The 24,375-nt window shown below is 39.9% G+C and overlaps 1 protein-coding gene across 50 annotated transcripts in view; it reads right to left on the reverse strand.

The window, feature by feature from the left end:
- The window catches only part of MGA (MAX dimerization protein MGA), a 171,370-nt gene that overhangs the window by 74,737 nt on the left and 72,258 nt on the right, over nt 1–24,375 (reverse strand). For all 50 annotated transcript variants that reach the window (XM_084972889.1, XM_084972834.1, XM_084972886.1 and 47 more), the window contains exon 2: nt 20,566–21,696. In XM_084972889.1, the coding sequence (XP_084829015.1) occupies nt 20,566–21,629 (1,064 nt within the window). In that variant the 5' untranslated portion in view covers nt 21,630–21,696. The remainder of the gene's footprint in view (nt 1–20,565; nt 21,697–24,375) is intronic.

A 24,375-nucleotide genomic window follows, 5' to 3' on the forward strand; every position in this document is an offset into this window, starting at 1 on the left:
TAAATTGTGTTAGAAAAACCACACATGCAAAATAATCAAACTGGACCACTTTCTCACACAAATGCAAACATAAATTCAAAATGGATTAAAGACTTAAAGTTAAGACCTGAAATCGTGAAACTCCTAGAAGAAAAAACAAAGGCAGTAAACACTCTGACAACAGTTTTAGCAATATTTTTTGGATGGCTCTCCTCAGCCAAGGAAAACAAAAGCAAAAACAGACAAATGGGACTACATCAAACTGAAAAAAAAGATTTTACACCCACACACTTATGGTCAATTTATCTATGACAAAGGAGGCAAGAATATGCAATGGAGAAAAAACAGTCTCTTTAATAAGCGGTGCTGGGAAAACTGGACAACTACATGTGAAAGAATGAAACCACAACGTTCTCTAACACCATATGTAAAAACAAGCTCAACATGGGAGTTCCCATCACGGCACAGCAGAAAGGAATCCGACTAGGAACAATGCCATTACAGGTTTGATCCCTGGCCTGGCTCAGTGGGTTAGAGATCCGGCATTGCTGTGGTGTAGGTCACAGATGCGGCTCAGATCTGGCACAGATCTGGCATTGCTGCAGCTATGGCGAAGGCCAGCAGCTATAGCTCTAATTACACCCCTAGCCTGGGAACCTCCATATGCTTCAGGTGCAGCCCTAAAAAGACAAAAGACCAAAAAAAAAAAAAAATTAATTAAATAAATAAAAATAAAAATAAGCTCAAAATGGACTGAAGATCTAAATGTAAGGCCAGATACCATAAAATTTCTAGAGGAAAACAAAGGCAGAACACGGTGTCATAAATCATAGCAGTATCTTTTTGGATCTGACTCCTAGAATAATCGAATAAAAAACAAAAATAAATATATATAATATACACATATGTATATAGATATAAATATATAGAGATCATATGCACACATATATATCAATACATCAATCACTGTAATGTACCCTTGAAACTAACATGACATTGAAAATCAACTATACTTCAATTTAAAGAAAAAGCTTTCAGTTTCCTAGTGGCCTAGCAGTTAAAGGATCTAGCAGTGATCAACAGTTGTCACTGCTGTGGCTCAAGTCACTTATATGGAACAGGTCCAAATCTTAGACTGGGAACTTCCCCATGACAAGTGAGCAACCACAAAAAAAAAGCTTTTGCAGAGCAAAGAAAACCATCAAAAAATGAAAAGGCCACCTACTAAATGAGAGAAGACATTTGTAATCAATTATCTAATCAATGGTTAATATCCACAATATATACAATTTCATTTAACACAACACAAGAAAAAAAAGCAGGAGTTCCCGTTCTGGCGCAGTGGTTAACAAATCCAACTAGGAACCATGAGGTTGCGGGTTCGATCCCCGCCCTTGCTCAGTGGGTTGATGATCCGGCGTTGCCGTGAGCTGTGGTGTAGGTCACAGACGCGGCTCGGATCCTGCGTTGCTGTGGCTCTGGCGTAGGCTACAGCTCCGATTGGACCCCTAGCCTGGGAACCTCCATATGCCGTGGGAGTGGCCCAAGAAATGGCAAAAAGACAAAAAAAAAGCAAAAACAAACAAAAAAAGCAATCTGATTATGAAATGGGCAGAGGACCTAAACAGACATTTTTCCAAAGACATACAAAATGGGTAACAGGAACATGAAAAGATGCTCAACATCACTCATCCTCAGGGAAATGCAAATCAAAACCACAATGAGCAATCAACTCACACCTGTCAAAATGGCTACTGCCAAAAAAGACAACAGATAACAACAACTGTAAGAATATGGAGAAAAAGGTACCCTAAGGCACTGATGGTGGATAGGTAAATTGGTGGAGCCACTAAGGAAAACAGTAGAGAGGTTCCTCACAAAATTAAAGACAGAACCCACAGTAATCACCAAGCAATTCCACTTCTTGGCTTTTTTCCAAAGAAAACAAAAACACTAATTCAAAAAGACACATGCACCCCTATGTTCATGGAAGCATTATTCACAATAACCAAGATATGAAAACAACCTAAGTGTCCATCAACAGGTGAATGAATAAAGAAGATGTGTATGACAGTTGTGGTACAGGTTGAAGCCATAGCTCGGATTTGATCCCTGGCCCAGAACTTCCATATGCTGAACCTGCAGACCAAAAAAAAAAACAAACAAACAAACCCACAAAATGCACAAAATGAATACACAAAAATAAACTCAAAACGGATTAAGGACCTACATGTAAGGCCAGATACTATAAAACTCCTAGAGGAAACTATAGGCAGAATGATAACTGGAGCAACATCTTGTTTGATCCACCTCTTAGAATAACAACTACAAAAACAAAAATAAACCAATGGGAGCTAATTAAACTCAAAAGCTTTTGCATAGCAAAGCAAACCATAAAAAAAAACAGAAAGACAACCCATAGAATGTGAGAAAATCTCTGCAAATTATGCAACCAACAAGGGCTTAACCTCCAAAATATACAAACAACTCATATAGCCAACAACAAAAAAAACAAACAACTCAACTGAAAAATGGGCAGGTGATCTAAACAAACATTTCACCCATAAGACACATAGATGGCCCATATGCACAATGAAACAATGCTCACTGTCACTAATTACTGGAGAAATGCAAATCAAAATTACAATGAGGTACCACCTCACACCAGTCAGAATGACTATTTTTAGTAAGTCTACAAATAACAAATGCTGGAGAGGGTGTGGAGAAAAGGGAACCCTCCTACACTGTTGGTGGGAATGTAAGCTGATATAACCACTATGGAAAATAGTATGGAGGTACCTCAGAAAACTAAATATAGAACTACCATATGACCCCGCAATCCCACTCTTTGGGCATATACATGGCCAAAACTTTCTTTGAAAAAGACACATGCACCTGCACGTTCACTGCAGCACTATTCGCAACAGCCAAAACACGCAAACGACCTAAATGTCCATCGACATGGATTAAGATGTTGTATATAAACACAATGGAATACTACTCAGCCATTAAAAAGAACAAAATAATGTCATTTGCAGCAACATGGATGGAACTAGAGACTCTCATGTTAAGTGAAGTCAGAAAGAGAACGACAAATACCATATGCTATCATTTATATGTGGAATCTAAAATACGGCACAAATGAACCTATCTACAAAACAAAAAAAGACTCACAGACATGGAGAACTCCCTTGTGGTTGCCAAGGTGGAGGGGAGGGGATGGGATGGACTGGGAGTTTGGGGTTCGGAGAGGCAAACTATTACATTTAGAATGAATGGGCAATGAGGTCCTACTGTATAGAGCTATATCCATTTTCTGGGATAGAACATGATGGAAGATAAAAAGAGAAAAGGAATGTACATATATGTATGACTGGGTCACTTTGCTGTACAGTAGAAACTGGCACAACACTGTAAATCAACTATACTTTAATTTTAAAAATTAATAAAAAGATGTGTGTGAAAGAGTTCCCTGATGGCTCAGCAGGTTAAGGATCCAGCACTGTCAGTGCTATGCTATGGGTCTGATCCCTGGCTTGGGAACTTCCACATGCTGTATGTGGAGCCAAAAAAAACAAAAAACAAAAAACGATGATACGCATGTGTGTGTGAGAGACAGAGGGAGAAAGTGATAGCAAAGTGATGGAATAATAGCCACAAAAAAGAATGAAATCCTGTTATTTCCAAGAACATGGATGGACCTAGAGGATATGTGCTAAGTGAAGTAAGTCAGACAAAAAAAGACAAATATTGTATAATTTCACTGGTAAATGGAGTCTAAAAAAAAAAAAATGAACAAACAAAAACAAAAACATAATTACAGATAAAAAGAACAAAGAGATAGTTACCAGAGGACAGGAGGGTGGGGGGAATGAAACAGGTGAAGGAAATTAAGATGTACAAACTTTCAGTTATAAAATAAATGAATCACAAGGATGAAATGTACAGTCCAGGAAATACCACCAATAATAATACAGTATCTTTGTATGCTGACAGATGGTAACTAGACTTATTAAGGTAATCACTTCATAATGTACATAAATATCAAATCACCCTATGCTGTGCACCAGAACTAATACAGTGTTGTAAGTCAATTACACTTCAAAACATACAAACACACTCAGAAAAAGAGATCAAATTTGTGGTTACCAGAGGTGGGGGAAGGGGAAATTAGATGAAGGTGCTGAAAATGTATAAAACTTCCAGTTATAAGTAAGTACTAGGTTTCTAATATGCAATATAATTAATATAACTATCACTGCTCTAAGTTAGACATTAAAGTTAGTAAATCCTAAGAGATCTCATCACAAGGGAAACTTTTTTCTTATATTTTGCATCTATGTAAGATAATGGATGTTCATTAAATTTGTGGTAATTAGATCATGATGTATATAAGTCAAATCATGCTACACACCTTCAACTTATACAGTGCTGTCTGTCAATTATATCTCAGTAACATTAGAGGTTAAAAACAATACACACAAAAAGAAAAAAAAAAGAACATTACCTGGCACAAGACTCGCAATCAATAGATGTCAAAAACTAGTATTATTGTGATATAACTACACTACAATAGTTATTTGAATAAAGAAGTTTGGAATGACCAAAATTACGCTAATTTAATATGAATTAAAATTAAAGTAATGGGCTTGCTTAGATGCCTTAAATAAACATGAGTGACCATCTTTAAAAAAAAAAATTTAAGGAGTTCCCGTGTGGCGCAGTGGTTAACGAATCCGACTAGGAACCATGAGGTTGCAGGTTCGATCCCTGGCCTCGATCAGTGGGTTAAGGATCCGGTGTTGCCGTGAGCTGTGGTGTAAGTTGCAGACACGGCTCAGATCCCTGCATTGCTGTGGCTGTGGCATAGGCCGATGGCTACAGCTCCGATTGGACCCCTAGTCTGGGAACCTCCATATGCTGTGAGAGTGGCCCAAAGAAAAGGCAAAAAGACCAAAAAAAAAAAAAAAAAAAAAAAAAAAACCCCGACATAAAGATGAACAGAATAGGCATCCCAGAAATCAACTCCCATGCGGATGCTCAATTTTTGACCAGAGTACCAACACCAATTAATACGAAGAGTCCTTTGGACACGTGTTGCTGCAAAAACTGAACATACCCATAAAAAAGAAGAAAACTGGACTCCTATCTTATACTTAAAAACACTGAAAACGGTTCAAAGGCCTAAATTTATGTGCTAAAACTATATACTCTTAATAGAAGTCATGGAATAAAATCTTTATAATCTCATATTTGGTAATGGTTCCTGATGTATGACACACAAAGCACAAGCCAACGGAAGAAAAATTAGAAAAATCATTCTTCATCAAAAATAAAATCTTTTATTTTTGCGCAATAAAGAACACTATCATCAGAGTTCCCGTCGTGGCACAGTGGTTAACAAATCCGACTGGGAATCATGAGGTTGCAGGTTCAGTCCCTGGCCTTGCTCAGTGGGTTAAGGATCCAGCTTTGCTGTGAGCTGTGGTGTAGGCTGGCAGCTACAGCTCCGATTAGACCTCTAGCCTGGGAACTTCCATATGCCCTGGGAGCGGCCCTAGAAAAGGCAAAAAAAGACAAAAAAAAAAGAACACTATCATCAGATTCAATCCCTGGCCTGGGAACTTCCACATGCTGTGGGTATGGTCATAAAAAAATAATATTAAAAATTTTAAACTTTAAAAGAATATAATGGATTTGTGGAGGGAAGCAAAAATAATATTGAATGACCATGATACCTAATACAAAACAGCAGGTCTTAAGATGAAAAAATCCAATTGGAGTTGGTGGTATCAAGAAACATTATAGGTAGAATTCTAGGAGCCAGGAGGTCTAGAGGTCTGGAGCTAAGAAATTAGTCCAATCTAAGATGGAGGCATTATTAGCTCTCAAAACAGTACCACAAAGAGCAGAGGACAAAATCACGGATAGACTATAAGAACATAATTCTGGAAAATACTATCATTTAGTAATTGGCTAAATATATAAGAGGAAGTAATGAAGATGGCTGAAAAAGGAGTAAAAAAATCAAGTTAGGAAGGACTTCCCGTTGTGGCTCAGCAGAAACGAATCCATCTAGTATCCATGAGGATGCAGGTTCGATTCCCGGCCTCACTCAGTGAGTTAAGGATCCCACACTGGCTGTGGTGTTGGTCGCAGACTCAGTTTGGATCTGGTGTTGCTGTGGCTGTGGCGCAGGCCAACAGCTGTAGCTCCCATCTGACCCGTAGCCTGAAAACCTCCATATGCCATGGGTACGGCCCTAAAAAGACAAAAAAAAAAAAAAAAAAAAAATCAAGTTTGGAAAATCAAGTGAATAGTATATTACAGAACAAGAGGAAAAAAAGAGATTAAATAGGAGACAGTCTAACCATAGCATATGCAACAACAAAGGCAGAATAATGTTCAATTTACAAATAAAGAATTCATTCATGACTAAGATAATCAAAATGGAATGATAAAGCAATCACATTTCAATGGACTAAGCAGAAGATAAGAGACAAGGAATAAAAAAATCCATATGTAAATTTTTTTTTTTTTTTTGCTATTTTTTGTGTCGCTCCTGCGGCATATGGAGGTTCCCAGGCTAGGGGTCGAATCGGAGCTGCAGCCCCTGGCCTACGCCAGAGCCACAGCAACGCGGGATCCGAGCCGCGTCTGCGACCTACACCACAGCTCACAGCAACGCCGGATCGTTAACCCACTGAGCAAGGGCAGGGATCGGACCCGCAACCTCATGGTTCCTAGTCGGATTCGTTAACCACTGCGCCACGACGGGAACTCCCTCGTATGTAATTTTTTAATAAGACTTCATAAATCAGAAGTTAGGGAGTTCCCGTCGTGGCGCAGTGGTTAGCGAATCTGACTAGGAACCATGAGGTTGCGGGTCCGATCCCTGCCCTTGCTCAGTGGGTTAACGATCCGGCGTTGCTGTGAGCTGTGGTGTAGGTCGCAGACGCGGCTCGGATCCTGCGTTGCTGTGGCTCTGGCGTAGGCTGGCAGCTACAGCTCCGATTCGACCCCTAGCCCGGGAACCTCCATATGCCGCGGGAGCAGCCCAAGAAATGGCAAAAAGACAAAAAAAAAAAAAAAAAAAGAAGTTAGGAGTTCTCTTATGGTGTAGTGGGTTAAGAATTTGGCATTGTCACTGCAGCAGCTTGGGTCACTGCTGGGCGTGGGTTCCTGGCCTGGGAACTTCCATGTGCTAAGGGCATGGTAAAAAATCAATCAATTGGAGGTTTGCAAACTTTTTCTATAAATAGGCAAAGTAATATTTCAGGCTTTTCCAAGTGTCTTATGGTCTCTGTCACATATTCTTATAAAAATACAAAAACAGACTGGAAGCTACATTTGGCCAACCCTTGACTCAAAATAATCCCAGCTCCCAAGTCAAGTACTTGGAGATAAGGTTTGCACAAGCTAAACATTATTTTCAGGCATGAAGATAATGCCATTTCCTGGAGAATGCACTTTATTTATTTATTTAGTCTTTTGTCTTTTTAGGGCCGCACCCAGGGCATATGGAGGTTCCCAGGATAGGGATCAAATCAGAGCTGTTGCCGTCCTACACCAGAGCCACAGCAACGCCAAATCTGAGCCATGTCTGTAACCTACACCACAGGTCACGGCAATGCCGGATCCTTTACCAACTAAGAGAGGCCAGGGATCGAACCTACAACCTCATGGTTCCTAGTCGGATTCGTTTCCACTGCACCACAACAGGAACTCCCGCAGAATGCACTTTAAGGTGTTTTTTCCCCTTCAGTAACAGATACCCATGGACTCATAAATCTAAACCATCTGCTTGACCCATTAAAATCAGAAGCTCATTAACACCATATGTAACACCAAAACCTACTGTCTATAACAAAGGAATACATGTGACCCTTTCAGCTAAAAACTCCATCTTACCCTAGCCTCCAAAGTAATTTTAAAAGTAAATTCTCAGTAGGGCACTACTGCATGGGGAGGAGGCCCTGGCCCTCGGCACCTGTGTCTGGCAGAGCCAGTGTGAAACAAAGAGACAATCCTTCCCAGCATCCCAGATAATCAAGAGCTTTTGGCCAGACCTGTGAGCACACACCAAGATAGTGAGGAGCCAGATGAAAAGCACAGACTATGGCACTGACGCAAATTAATAAGGAACTTAGTGATTTGGCCAGTGACCCTCCAGTACAATGTTCTGCAGATCCAGTTGGGAGTAGTATGTTTCCTTGGCAAGTCACAATTATGAAACCTAATGACAATCAATATCAAGGTAGTGTATTCTTTCTCACAATTCTTTCTCCTCCAGACCACACCTAAGGTTGCATTTACAACAATTTATCATCCAAATATTAAGTTAAAGAAAGCGGAGTTCCCGTCGTGGCGCAGTGGTTAACGAATCCGACTAGGAACCATGAGGTTGCGGGTTCGGTCCCTGCCCTTGCTCAGTGGGTTAACGATCCGGCGTTGCCGTGAGCTGTGGTGTAGGTTGCAGACGCGGCTCGGATCCCGTGTTGCTGTGGCTCTGGTGTAGGCCGGTGGCTACAGCTCCGATTGGACCCCTAGCCTGGGAACCTCCATATGCCGCAGGAGCGGCCCAAGAAATAGCAACAACAACAACAACAAAAGACAAAAAGACAAAAAAAAAAAAAAAAAAAAAAAAGAAAGCATTAGTCTTGATATTCTAAGATCATAGCGGTTTTCTGCTTTAACTCTTTCTAAAGTTCTTTTACCCATTTGTTCACTTCAGTGTCCTGTGTGATCCAAATCCAGATGACTCTCTAGTGCCAGAGATTGCACGGATCTATAAATCAGAGATAAGGAGATCCCATCTTGGTTCAATTAGTATCCACGAGGAAGGGGGTTCAATCCCTGGCACTAAGGAGAAGACTCAGACAGAGACAACTTAAGTTCTTCCAGCTTTGGACAACTGCTTTTAGAAACTATAAAGTTGGAGTTCCCATAGTGGCGCAGCAGTTAACAAACTAGACAAGGATCCATGAGGATGCAAAGTTCACAGTACAGAGGTACGGGCTCACTAAAAAACTGAGACTTAGCAAGACTAAAGAATGCTTCCCTTTCCCTCATGCGTATACTTTACTACCACTTTTTTTTGTCTTTTGTCTTTTGTCTTTTTTTTTTAGTGCTACACCTGGGGCATATGGAGGTTCCCAGGCTAGCGGTCCAATCGGAGCTACAGCTGCCGGCCTACACCACAGCCACAGCAACATCAAATCCTTAACCCACTGAGAGAAGCCAGGGATCAAACTGGCAACCTCATGGTTCCCAGTCAGATTCATTTCTGCTGTGCCATGATGGGAACTCCTACAATCACATTTTTAAAGGCCTATTTACGGCACTTCCTTTTACCTAATATATAATGTCGAATTATCAAGAAAAAATTACAAAGCATACTAAAAGGCAAAAAAATACAATCTGAAGACAGATAATCATCAAAATTATCATACCATGATGATGAAATACCAGATTGGGAATTAAAAACTATGATTAATATGCTAAGGGTTCTAATGTACAAAGTAGACAACATGCAAAAACAGATCGCAGCATTGGTAGTACAGTGATGAGCACAGCCGCCTTTTCAAGAACAGATGTGCAACGTAAGCAGAGAAATGAAAATCCTATGAAAGAACGAAAAGAGATGCTAAAGATCAAAAACATGGTAATGAATTAAGAATGTCTTTGATAAGCCTATTAGTTAGAAGGGATACAGCTAAGGAAACAATCTGTGAGCTTAAGGATATCAACAGAAACCTCCAAAACTGAAAAGCAAAGAAAACAAAGACTGAAAAGAACAAAATATCCAAGGACTGTGGGCAACTACAACAGGTGTTAATAGACACATAATGGGAATTTTTCTTTTGCTCTTATGCTTTTTTTTTAAGTGGTTGTTCTATGGTTTGAATACACATTTTTCAACTTACCCAAGTCCACTTTCGGATAACACTGTACTGCTTCACAGGTACTGTGTAAGTCCTTTCTCCTGTTTAGTATTTATACGTGTATGTGAAATGAATGACAGCAATGATACAAAAAGCAGGAAACGTTGTAAAGTTGTAAAAATGTATACTCAAACCACAGAGCAACCACTTTAAAAAAAAAAAAGTGTAACCACAGGCTAAGAAAGAAGAGAAAAACAAAACATATAAAATGCTAAACTAAAACCAAAAAGCCAGGAAAAGACTGGAAAACAAATATAGGAACAAAGAACCAGAGCAAAAGAAAAACTGTAATAAATATGGTAGATATTATTATCCAATAATAATCATTTGGAATGTCAACAGTCTAAATGCACCAATTAAAAGACAAAGATCATGAGGTTTTCCCAGAACTAGAAGAACCCTAAAATTTATATGGAACCATTAAAGACCCAGAATTGGCGAAGCAATCCTGAGGAAAAGCAACAAAGCTGGAGGTGTAACGCTCCCAGACTTCAGACAATACTGTAAAGCTTCAGTAATCAAAGCAACAAGGTAATGGCACAGAAACAGACTATCGATCAATGAAACAGAAATAAAGAGCCCAGGAGTTCCCGTCGTGGCGCAGTGGTTAACGAATCCGACTAGGAACCATGAGGTTGCAGGTTCGGTCCCTGCCCTTGCTCAGTGGGGTAACGATCCGGCGTTGCCGTGAGCTGTGGTGTAGGTTGCAGACGCGGCTCGGATCCCGCGTTGCTGTGGCTCTGGCGTAGGCCGGTGGCTACAGCTCCGATTGGACCCCTGGCCTGGGAACCTCCATATGCCGCGGGAGCGGCCCAAGAAATAGCAACAACAAAAGACAAAAGACAAAAAAAAAAAAAAAAGAAATAAAGAGCCCAGAAATAAACCTACAGTTAGTCTTCAACAAAAGCAGTCAAGAAAATACAAAGGAGAAAGACAGTCTCTTTAGGAAGTGGTGTTAGGAAAGCTGGATAGCCACATGTAGATGAAATTAGAATACATTCTCACATGGTACACAAAAATAAACTCAAAATGGATTAAAGACTTTTAGACATGACATTATAAAACTCCTAGAAGAAAACATAGGCAAAACATTCTCTGACATATATCCAACCAATGTTTTCTTAGGTAAGTCTCCCAAGGCAAAGGATATAAAAACAAAAACAAACAAATGGGACCTAATCAAACTTATAAGCTCTTCTGGAGTTCCCACTGTGGCCCAGAAGGTTAAGAATCCTACTGCAACAGCTTGGGTCACAGGCGAGGCACAGGTTTGACCCCTGTCCCAGCACAGCAGGTTAAAAGGATCCAGCATAGGCCTCAGTTGTGGCTCAGATTCAATCCCTGGCCTGGAAACTTCCAAATGCACCAAGTGTGGCCACAAAAAATAAAATAAAATAAAAAATAAGTAATTTTCAAAACATACAAGCTTTTACATCACAAAGGAAAGCATAAAACAGTATGGCAACTCCTCAGAAAACTAAAAATAGAACTACCAGTTGATCCAGCAATCCCACTCCTGGGCATCTATCCAGAGAAAGTCATGACTCGCAAAGATACATGTACTCCAATGTTCACTGCAGCCCTATTTGCAATAGCCAAGACATGGAAACAACCTAAATGTCCATCAACAGAGGAGTGAATCAAGAAGATGTGGTACATATACACAATGGAATATTACTCGGCCATTAAAAGGAACAAAATACTGGCATTTTTAGCCACATGGATTGACCTAGAAATTATCATGCTAAGTGAAGTCACCCATTCAATGAGACACCAACATCAAATCCTATCACTGACATGTGAAATCTGAAAAAAGACACAATGAACTTCTTTGAAGAACAGATACTGACTCACAGACTTTGATAAACTTACGGTTTCCAAAGGAGACAGTTTGGGGTGGTGGGGGGATGTGCTGAGGGTGTGGGATGGAAATCCTATAAAATTGGATTGTGATGATCATTGTACAACTACAAATGCAATAAATTCATTGAGTAATTTAAAAATAAATAATTTTAAAAACTTAAAAGCTTTTACATCACAAAGGAAAGCATAAAAAAATGACAGTGACAACATGCAGACTGGGAGAAAATATTTGCAAATGATGCAGCCAACAAAGGCTTAATTTCTAAAACATACAAACAGCTCATACAACTCAGTAACAAAAAATAAACAACCAATCAAAAAATGGGCAGAAGACTTAAATAGACATTTCTCCAAATATAGACAGAAGGCCAACAGGCAAATAAAAAGATGCTCAACATTGCTAATTATTATTAGAGAAATGCAGAGCAAAACTACAATGAGATACCACCTCACCCCAGTCATAAGTCCATCATTAAAAAGTCTACAAGGAGTTCCCGTCGTGGCTCAGTGGTTAACAAATCCAACTGGGAACCATGAGGTTGCGGGTTTGATCCTGGCCCTCGCTCAGTGGGTTAAGGATCCCGTGTTGCCATGAGCTGTGGTGTAGGTCGCCGACGAGGCTCGGATCCAGCGTTGCTGTAGCTGTGGTGTAGGCAAGCGGCTACAACTCCGATTAGACCCCTAGCCTGAGAACCTCCATAGGCCTCGGGTGCGTCCCTGAAAAGACGAAAGACACACACACACACACACACAAAAAAGTCTACAAGTAGGGAGTTCCTGCTGTGGCTCAGCAGTAATGAACCCAAATGGTATCCCTGAGGATGAGGCTTCGATTCCTGGCCTCACCCAGTGGGTTAAGGATCTGGCATCTCTGTGAGCTATGGTGCAGGTCACAGACATGGTTCGGATCCCACATTGCTATGGCTCTGGTGTAGGTTGGCAGCTACATCTGTGATTCAACCCCTAGTGGGAACTTCCATACACTGTGGGTGTGGCCCTAAAAAGAAAAAAAAAAAAAAGCCTACAAATAAGAGTCCTCTTGTGTCTCATGGATCCAGTGCTGTCACTGTAGCAGCTCAGGTCGCTGCTGTGGCATGAAATCAATCCCTGATGCGGGAACTTCCACATGCCCTGGGGCACCGCCAAACAAACAAACCAGAAAAGGACAAAGATTGACAGAATGGATCAAAAAACAAGACCTAACTAACTATATACTAACTACAAAACCCACTTTAAATACAGATGAATAGAGATTAAAAAATAAATGGATGGAAAAAATACACCATGCTCACATTAACCAAAAAAAGCAGGAGTCAGTATTTTAATTTCAGACAGAGCAGACTTCAAATTATGGAAATTAATAGGGGATAAAGCAGGGCATTACATAATAATATAGGGTCAATTCTCTATAAGGATATAACAATCTTTAACATATATGGCCCTAAAACAGAGTATCGACCTACATGAGGGAAAAACTAAAAGAAATGCAAGGAGAAACAGATGCATCTACCATTATAGAGTCAGACTGAAACATCCTCTATCAGAAATGGACAGATGCAGCAGGTAGAAAAATCAGTAAGGACATAGTTGAATTAAATGACATCACCAATCGACTGGATATAATTGACATGTACAGACGTCATCCAACAACAGCACAAAACACATTCTTATCAAGCTCACATAAAGCATTCTGTCAGGCTAAACCACATTCTGGATCATAAAACACATCTTAAAATATTTAAAAGACTACAATGGAATTAAACTAGTAATCACTGACAGAGAAATATCAAAAATCCCACAGTAAGTGATTAAACAACACATTTCTAAATAACATATGGGTCGAAGAAATCTCAAAAGAAATTACTAAATATTCTAAACTAAGTGAAAATACAACTTAGAAAAATTTGTGGGGTGCAGAGAAAGCAGTGCTTAGAAAGAAATACAGCATTGAATGCATATATTACAGAAGAAGGAAGGTCTAAAATCAATCCTAAGTTCCCACCTTAGGAAATTGGAAAAAGAAGAACAAATTAAATCCCAAGTGAACAGAAGAAAAGAAATAGTAAAAATCATGACAGGAAGTTTCCGTTGTGGCACAGCAGAAACGAATCCGACTAGGAACCATGAGGTTGAGGGTTCTATCTCTGGCCTAGCTCAGTGGGTTGAGGATCCGGTGTTGCCATGAGCTGTGGTGTGGGTCACGGAGGCAGCTCAGATCTGGCGTTGCTGTGGCTGTGGTGTAGGCCAGCAGCTACAGCTCCAATTATACCCCTAGCCTGGGAACCTCCATATGCTGCGGGTGCGGCCCTAAAAAAGACAAAAAAAAAAAAAAAAAGAATCATGACAGAAATCAATGAAATTGAAAACAAAAAATCAATAGAGAAAAACCAATGAAATGAAAAGTTGATTTAAAAAAATTTTTTGTTTTTTTAACTGATCTTTGAAGAGATCAATAAATTCAGTAAGTCTCTAGCCAGGCTAAGGAAAAAAGATAGAAGACACAAGTTCCTACTAGCAGAAATGAAAAGAGGGATATGATTACAGATCCCATGAACATCAAAAGGATAATAAAAGAATATATGAACAATTTTATGGCAACAAATTTGATGACCTAGGTGAAATGAGCCAATTTCTTGCAAAACACAATGCTCCAAACTCACACAAGAAGAAATAAACAATCAAAATAGGCCTATTTTACTAAAGAAATTGAGTCTATAACTAATAACCTTCCAAAACAGAAAGCACCAGGCCCAGACGAGTTCCCTGGTGAATTTTCCCAAACAGAAAAGAAATTATACCAATTCTCTACAATCTCTTTCAGAAGATGGAGCAAAGGGAATACCTGCTAACTCATTCTATGAGGCCAACATTACCCTAATACCAAAACCAGACAAAGACATTACAACAACAAATCATCACTCAAGAACATAAATGCAAAATACTCAATAAAATAAGAGCAAATAAAAAACCATATATAAAGAATTATACACCAAGACCATACGGAATATCCCAAGTATTCAAGGTTGGTTCAAAATTCAAAAACCAATTAATGTTGCAGTTCCTGTCATGTCGCAGCAGAAATGAATCCAACTAGGAACCATGAGGTTTCGAGTTTGATCCCTGGCCTTGCTCAGTGAGTTAAGGATCTGGCATGGCTGTGAGCTGTGGTGTAGGTGTAGACAGATCCTGTGTTGCTATGGCTGTGGCACAGGCTGGCAGCTGTAGCTCCAATTCGACCCCTAGCCTGGGAACCTCCCTATGCCACAGGTGTGACCCTAAAAAGCAAAAAAAAAAAAAAAAAAAAAAGTTAATGTTTAACCAACTTTATTAAAAAAAGAAAAAAAATCAATGTAATCCTTCACATCAATAAACCAAAAAGGAAAAAAAAATTACACCATAACAACAGATTCAGAAAAAGTATTTGACAAAATCTAACATCCATTCATGATTAAAACTCTCAGTAAGCTGGGAATAGAAGGGAACTTCCTCAACTTGATTAAGAATATCTACAGAGTTCCCATCATGGTTCAGCAGAATCGAATCTGACTAGCATCCATGAGGACACAGGTTCAATCTCTGGCCTCACTCAGTGGGTCACAGATACAGCTCGGATCCCACATTACTGTGGGTGTGACATAGGCCAATGCCCCCTAGCCTGGGAACCTCCATATGCCATGGGTGTGACCCTAAAAAGACAAAAAAAAAAAAAAAAAGAGTATCTACAAAAACCTAAAGCAAACATTGCACTTAATTAATGGTGAGAAATTAGAAACTCTGCCACTGAAAATCAGAAACAAAGCAAGGATGTCTCCTCTAATCACTCCTTTTCAATATCATACAGGAAGTCCTAGCTAATGAAATAAAGAAGAAAAGAAAGTAACAGGAATACAGATTTGGGGGAAAGAACCAACACTTCACTCTGAAATGACATGATAATCAAAATAGAAAACCCAAAAGAATCCACAAGAAAACTTCCGGGACTAGGGAATGATTACAGCAAGGATGTAGAATGTAGCATCAAAGTACAAAAGGCAACTTGCCTTCCAATATACCAACAATGAACAAGTGGAATTTGAAGTTAAAAACACAATACCATTTAATTACATCACCCCCCAAAAAGCAAAATACTTGGTTATAAATCAAACATGCACAAGATCTATATGGGGAAAATGACAAGAATCTGATGAAAAACATTAAATAAATGAAGCAGTATTCATGTTCATGAATAGGAAGATTCAATACAGTTAAGACGTCAGTTTTTCCCAATTTGATCTACAGATCAAATGCAACCACAATCAAATCCCATCAAGTTATTTTGTGGATACTGATGAGCTGATTCTTAAGTCTACATGGACAAGAAAGACCCAGAAAATCCAATACAATATTCAAGGAGAAGAACAAAGACAGCTGACCCTACCCAAGTCCATGACTTACTTATAAAGCTACTGTAATCAAAACAGTGTAGTACTGTTCAAAGAATAGACAAATAGGCCAGTGGACTAGACTGCAGAGCCCAGAAATAGACTCACAGTCAATTGATCTCTGAAAAAGGAGCAAGGACAGTACAACACAGCAAAGAGAGTCTGCTCAATAATTGGTGCTGAAACAGCAGGACAAGAAAAAAGCTGAATCTAGACATAGACCTTCCAACCTTCACATAAACTAATTCAAAATGGATCATAAACCAAAATATCAAACATTAAACTGTAAGGATCCTAAAAGTTAACTGAAGGAAAACCTACAAGACCTTAAATATGGCAATAACTTTTTAGATACAAAACCAAAGGCATGGGAGTTCCTGTTGTGGAGCAGCACAAACGAATCCAACTAGGAACCATGAGGTTGAGGGTTCAATCCCTGGCCTCACTCAGTGGGTTAAGGATCCAGTGTTGCTGTGAGCTGTGGTGCAGGTCAAAGATGGGGCTCAGATCTGGTGTTGCTGTGGTTGTGGTGTAGGCCAGCAGCTACAGCTCCAACTTGACCGCTAGCCTGGGAACTTCCATATGCATATATGGGTACAGCCCTAAAAGGAAAAAACAAAACACCAAAGGGATAACCCATGAAAGAAATCACTGATAGGCTGAACTTCTGCTTTGTGAAAGACAAGATCAAAAGAATAAGACAAGCCACAAACTGAGAAAATATTTGCAAAAGACATCTGATATAAGAAGAACTAGTAAGACAACTAAAAAACAATCTGATTAGAAAATGGGTCAAAGACCTTAAGAGACAGCAAAGAATATACATAGATGGTAAATAAGCATATAAAAAGATGCATCACATCATGTTATTAGTGAGAGGTAAATTTAAACGAGATAATACTACATATTTATTAGAAAGGCCAAAACCCAGAAAATGCGTGAAGCCAAAAAAGAAAGAAAAAAAAAAAAAAAAAAAAAAAAAAAGAACTCTCATTCACTGCTGCTGGGAATGCAAAATGGTACATCTACTTTGGAGATTCTGCAGTTTCTCATATATCTAAACATACTGTTACCATACAATCTAGCAATCATGCTCCTTGGCACCTACCCAAATAAACTGAAGATTAGACACCGATGTTTATGGCAGCTTTATTCATAACTGCCAAAACTGGGAAGGAACCAAGATGTCCTTCAGCAAGTGAATGAATAAATGAACTGGTACAACCAGACAATGAAAGATTACTCAGCACTAAAAAAAAATGTGCTATCAAACCATGAAAAGACATGAAGGAATCTTATATACATATTTTAAAGAAGCCAATCTGAAAGGCTACATACTGCATGGGTCCAAACATATGACATTTTGGTCAAGGCAAAGCTATGGAGATAATAAAAAGACCAGAGGTGATCAGGGGGCATTCCGGTAACAAGGGGAGCACAGAGGATTTTTAGGGCAATGAAAATACTCTGTATGATACTATGATGGCAGATACACATCACTACACAGTTGTCCAAACCCACAAAATGTACAACAGCAAGAGCAAATCTATGTAATCTATAAACTTTGGACGATTATGATGCATTAATATAGATTTATCAATTGTAACAATGTAGCACTCAGGTGGAGGGTGTTGTTAATGCAAGTGGCTATGCATGTGTAGGGGCAAAGGCTGTATGGGAAATCTCTACTTTCCTCTCAATTTTGCTGCAAACCTAAACCTGCTCTAAAAAAAATAAAGTCTTTAGCAAAACTTTCATTCAAAAAGATACATACGGGGAGTTCCTGTCGTGGCGCAGTGGTTAACGAATCCAACTAGGAACCATGAGGTTGCGGGTTTGGTCCCTGCCCTTGTTCAGTGGATTAACGATCCGGTGTTTCCGTGAGCTGTGGTGTAGGTTGCAGATGCGCTCGGATCCCGAGTTGCTGTGGCTCTGGTGTAGGCCGGTGGCTACAGCTCCAATTGGACCCCTAGCCTGGGAACCTCCATATGCTGCGGGAGCAGCCCAAGAAATAGCAAAAAAAGATACATACACCCCTATGTCCACTGCAGCACCATTCACAACAGCTAAGACATGGAAACAATCTAAATGTCCATTGACAAATGACTGGATTAAGACGTGGTACATATACACAATGGAATACTACTCAGCCATAAAAAAGGAGAAAATAATGCCATTTGTAGCAACAAAGATGCAACCATAGATTCACATGCTAAGTGAAGGAGCTTAGAAAGACAAATACCATATGATATCACTTATATGTGCAATCTAAAATATGGCAAAGTAGCTCCCGTTGTGGCTCAGTAGTAACAAATCTGATTAGTATCCATGAGAATGAGGGTTTGATCCCTGGCCTCACTCAGTGGATTAAGGATCCAGCACTGCTGTGAGCTGTGTTGTAGGTCACAGACTTGGCTCAGATCTGGTGTTGCCATGGCTGTGGTGTAGGCTGGCAGTTACAGCTCCAATTTGACCCCTCGCCTGCGAACTTCCATATGCCATGTGTGCGGCCCTAAAAAGACAAAAAAAAAAAAGGCACAGATGAACCCACCTACAGAACAGAAACAGTCTCGGAGTTCCCATCGTGGCGCAGTGGTTAACGAATCCGACTAGGAACAATGAGGTTGCAGGTTTGATCCCTGGCCTTGCTCAGGGGGTTAAGGATCCGGCATTGCCGTGAGCTGTAGCGTAGGTTGCAGACTTGGCTCGGATCTGGCATTGCTGTGGCTCTGATGCAACAGCTCCAATTAGACCCCTAGCCTGGGAATCTCCATGTGCCGAGGGAGCGGCCCTAGAAAAGGCAAAAAAACAAACAAAAAAAAGAAAAGAAAGACTGTCACAGACATGGAGAACAGACTTGTGGCTGCCAAGGGGGAGAGGGAGAGGGAATCGAACTGACTGGGAGTTTGGGGTTAGCATACAAAAACTATTACATTTGGAATGGATAAGCAATGAGGTCTTGCTGTATAGCACATAGAACTATATCCAATCTCTTGTGACAGAACATGATAAAAGATAATATGAGAAGAAGAATGTATATATATTATAACTGGGTCACTTTGCTAAACAGCAGAAATTGACAGAACATTGTATATCAACTATAATTTAAAAAATTTTTTTAAAAAGTTGGAGCTACCACTGTGGTACAATAGGATCAACTGCATCTTGGGAGCACTACAACACAGGTTCAATCCCCAGCATGGACAGTGGGTTAAGGATCTGGCGATGCCACAGCTGCCGCTTAGGTCAAGACTGTGGCTCCGATCTGATCCCTGGCTCAGGCACTCCATATGTCAACGGGTGGCCAAAAATGAAAATAAAAAAAAATTTTTAAATAAATAAAGTCTTTAGGAGTTCCCACTGTGGCTCAGACAGTTAAGAACCCATCATACTCTCCATGAGGATCTGGGTTCGAACCCTGGCCTCGCTCAGCGGTTTAAGGATCCAGTGTTGCTGCAAGCTGCAGCAGAGGTCACAGATGTGGCGTGGATCCAGTGCTGCTGTGGCTGTGGCACAGGCTTTGCTGCAGCTCTGATTCAACCTCTAGCCTGGGAACTTATGCCACAGGAACAGTTGTAAAAAGAGAAAAATAAAATAAAATTTAAAAATTAAGAATTTTATAAAAAAAATAAAAATAACAAGTTCAAATTTAAAAAGCACAACTTCCCTAGTGGTTAAGGATCTGGCATTGACACTGCTGTGGCTCAGGTCACTATTGTGGTAAGGGTTTGCTCCCCAGACTGGGAACTTGCGTGGATGCAGCCAAAAAAATGAAATAAAATATCACACATAAACAAACAGATAAATAAATAAAAACAACAGTACAGCATATTATTTTAACATGTAATAACCTTCAGCTTATTTTTCAGTCAGGTAATTTATGGATTAGGATTGCATAGGGCAGTAAATTCTTAAATACTAGCTATAAGTTTACTTTAAATCCCTTCTGTGCCTCATTTGGATAAGTTCTGTTTCAGTTATGATTTAGGAAGTCATTCGTTCCCTCCTTCAATTAATCAAGAGTTATCTACATATATAAAATACATCAACTATACTTCAATATAAAAAAAAAAGTTGTCAATATACATTAACAACAAACAGTCATGTGTGAGTTAAAAAGTCTAAATCTAAATTCTAAATCCACGATCCCCATTTGATAAGTCATCTAATTTGCCTACAATTCTGGACCGTGAACTGTTACAGACAAAAGAACAGTCACTTCAGAGAATGTAACAGCAATTGCGGTATATTTTATATGCTTTACATTTATCAATGTCTTAAGTGACCAGTACATACAATCAGTATGTTAAATTCAAAATCTCTCTTTAATCTTTAAGAACAGAAAAACTGCTACCTACCTTTCAGAAACCTCTTGCTTCAACTGAGGAGCTTCACCAAGTGATGAATCAATATCCATGAAACCAAGAAAGTCTCGTTTTATACTAAGGGAAGGCTTCTCCAAACCCTTGCCTGATGTTTCATGACCCCTGGACAAAGGATCCGAATCAGTTAGCTGTATCTCTGATCCCTCACCTTCTGTAAGACGGGCCCGTTGACCAGGAGAACCAGGAACACCATTCCCTTCTTGGTCAGAGTTGATCTTTTGCTTTCCATCTCTTTGGGGCTTATTATTCAACCCATCATCCCGGAATCCTTTGGCAAATGGATTGTAATCTATTTTCAACTGGGTAATCTGAATGTTTTGATAAGCTGTCACTGCAAAGAATTCAGTCTGTGGGAAGGTAAAAGTGTGGACACCAGGGCCATTTAATTGTATCACTTCAGTAGCCTTTTCTGCAGGCACCAAATGAAGCCTTGGCAGGTAGCGATGCATAGAGTGCAATATGATATGCCCCTCTTGGTCCAGTGTATTGTTGGTAAGTTTGAGTTTATAGAAAGATACTGGTTGATGCATCCAATAATGACCTGTGGAGGGAGATTCTGGATGAATAAAAACCCGCCCCAAAACATGGGGCTCAGCCTTCCCACTGGGCTCCCACCAGCGACCATTCCATTTATAACGATGGTTATCCACAGGAGATATATCCATGACGAGAATATACTTCATATTTGCATCTAAACCTGTTATCCAGTAACGACAGTAAGGAAACATGCGTCTTCCCTGCTTGGTCAGAATCATCTCTGTGCTTCGATGATAGAATTCATTCCACATACTATTGTTATCCAAGGTGACAGTGATTCCTCCTACAGTACAATCAGCTGGAAGGCAAATCTTTCCTTTAGACTTTCCTGGTGATGACACACTGCTAGCCAAAGCACAGGCATCCCGATTAGTAACCAAAATTCCTTGATCAGTTTTGCCATTTCCTGGCTGTTTTAGGATGACAAAGAAGGTAGGTGCTGCTCCTGCCACTGTCCCACCATCTTGATTAGCCAATATAATCTGCTGTTTCTCCTCCATGATTCCAGTGGGAAACTCAGTAGTAAGATAACTGTAGTTACCACATAATCACAATGGCCTCCACAGCCTAAAAAACAAGCAACAACAACAACAAGAAAAAAACCCTTTAATCAAGTGAACACTTAACTTTGATAAAGGAAATACAAGAATGATTGTTATCCTTGAAATATAGCTCTAAATTCTTCTTTCTCTCAATCACTATATGGATATTCATTCTGGAATATCTGATTATCTTTTTAAAAGTTAATTTTAACCTATTTGGTTAAATTACTCATATCCCTAATTCTCCAATAATTCAGCATAATTTCAAAGAAAAACAAAAGTGCATATTCACTTTAGAAAACTACATGAAAATATAAAAGTATACACATTTAAGGAAATTAAACTGGAAGGAGGTCTGGGAGTTCCAGTCGTGGCTCAGCAGAAACGAATCTGACTAGTATCCATGAGGACACAGGTTCAATCCCTGGCCTCACTCAGTGGGTTAAGGATCTGGCATTGCCGTGAGCTGTGCTGTAGGATGCAGACACAGCTCAGATCTGGCATTGTTGTGGCTGTGCCACAGACCATGGCTATAGCTCTGATTCGACCCCTAGGGCCTGGGAATCTCCATAAGCTGCGGGTGCAGCCCTGAAAAAAAAAAAAAAAAAAAAAAAAAAGAAAGAAAAAATGGAAGGCTGTCTGCATTTTAAAAAGATTCCAATACTTTATGAATTTGCCAGAGGATTCCACTACATAGCAAGTTCTGCTGGGTTGAGTAAAAATTAATACATTTCTATGTTGTCACTGTACAAAACTGTTATTTTATTATGGTACTGACAAGAGTTCATATATAAGTAAAATGCTACTTAATTTGTTAGTATACACATTTAAAGAAACCATGACAAATCACCAGAACTTACTGGAAAACAAACAGCTGTTTTCATATATCAGACCTTACAATGAAAAAAATTCCAGATGGACCAAAAATTTAAATCCCCCTGCCTCACTCCCAAGTCTCAGTGTAATTTTTTCTTTAAAGGTATATTTAGAAAAGCTTTTTTTTTTTTTTTTTTTTTTTTAAGGGCCATATCTACAGCATATGGAAGTTCCCAGGCTAGAGGTGAAACTGCTCGCCTACACCACAGCTGCAGCAATGCCAGATCTGAGGTGCATCTGTGACCTACAATGAAGCTCACAGCAACACCGATCCTTAACCCACTGAGTGGGGCCGGGGATCAAACCCGAATCCTTACAGGTATTAGCCAAGTTCATTACTGCTGAGCCACAATGGGATTTCCAAGAGTTCTGACAATAAGTAGGACACAAAACCCAGAAGTCAGTGAGACAACAAAATTTTTGATAAATTTGACATCATGTAAATTTGTTTTTAATTTGGCAAAAACCATCCAAGTAAAATTTTTTTAAAAAATGACTAACGGAGTTCCTGTCGTGGCACAGCAGAAACAAATCCGACTAGGAACCATTAGGTTGCGGGTTCCATCCCTGGCCTGTCTCAGTGGGTTAAGGATACGGCGTTGCCATGAGGTGTGGTGTAGGTCACAGATGCGGCTCAGATCTGGCATTGTTGTAGCTGTGGCATAGGCCAGAGGCTACAGCTCCAGGTTCAACCCCTAGCCTGGGAGCCTCCATATGCTGCACCCACCGGCCCTAAAAAAATAAATAAAGATAAATAAAAATGACTAACTGGAAAAAGATATTTGCAACTTGTATCACAAAGAACTCATTTCCCAAAGTTCCTCTGTGGCACAGCTGGTTAAGGATATGGCATTGTTACTGCAGAGGCTGAGTTGTTGCTGTGGCTCAGGTTCAATCCCTGGCCCAAGAACGTCCACATGCCAGGGGTGCAACCTCTCCACCACCACCGAAAAAAACTCATTTCCCTAATATAAAAAGGGATCTTCAGAGTTCCCGTCGTGGTGCAGTGGTTAACAAATCCGACTGGGAACCATGAGGTTGCAAATTTGATCCCTGGCCTTGCTCAGTGGGTCAAGGATCCGGCATTGCCACGAGCTGTTGTGTAGGTTGCAGACTTGGCTTGGATCCCGAGTTGCTGTGGCTCTGACATAGGCTGGCGGCTACAGCTCTGATTAGACCCCTAGCCTGGGAACCTCCATATGGTGCAGGAGCAGCCCTAGAAAAGGTAAAAAGACAAAAAAAAAGGGGGGGGGTGTCTTTAGGAGTTCCTGCTGTGGCTCAGCAGGAACCCAACCAGTATCCATGAGGATAAGGGTTTTTATCTCTGGCCCCACTCAGTGGATTAACCATCCAGTGTTGCCGTGAGCTGTGGTTTAGGTCACAGACGCAGCTCTGATCTGGCACTGCTATGGCTGTGGCATAGGCCAGCAGCTGTAGCTCCAATTCAACCCCTAGCCTGGGAACTTCTGTTTGCCACAGGTGTGGCCCTTTAAAAGAAAAAAAAAAACAAAACAAAAAAACTAACAGAAAAATGGGCAAAGGTTAGGAAGAGCAAATGGTTTATGAATACGTACATAGTCTCAGAATAGAAAAAAATTAAAGCTATCCTAAAACACTTTTTTACCCTCTCAGAATGACAAAAATTCAAGTTTGGCAGAAATGTACAAAAGGGTGCATGACAACCAGCATTTTCATCTAACCAATTACTAAGAGTATAACATGACAGAATCTCAGAGGGTAACATGAAAATATCTAAAGTACAAATGTATACATCCCATGAATCAACAGTTCTTTAACTGTGATTAATAAAAGGCAGTACAACTACTGA

Source organism: Sus scrofa, chromosome 1 (genome assembly GCF_054392235.1).
Source record: "Sus scrofa isolate SSC_HxYL_T2T_F1_AM1 chromosome 1, Sscrofa_HxYL_maternal_Yorkshire_Landrace_v2.0, whole genome shotgun sequence".
Taxonomy (NCBI): domain Eukaryota; kingdom Metazoa; phylum Chordata; class Mammalia; order Artiodactyla; family Suidae; genus Sus; species Sus scrofa.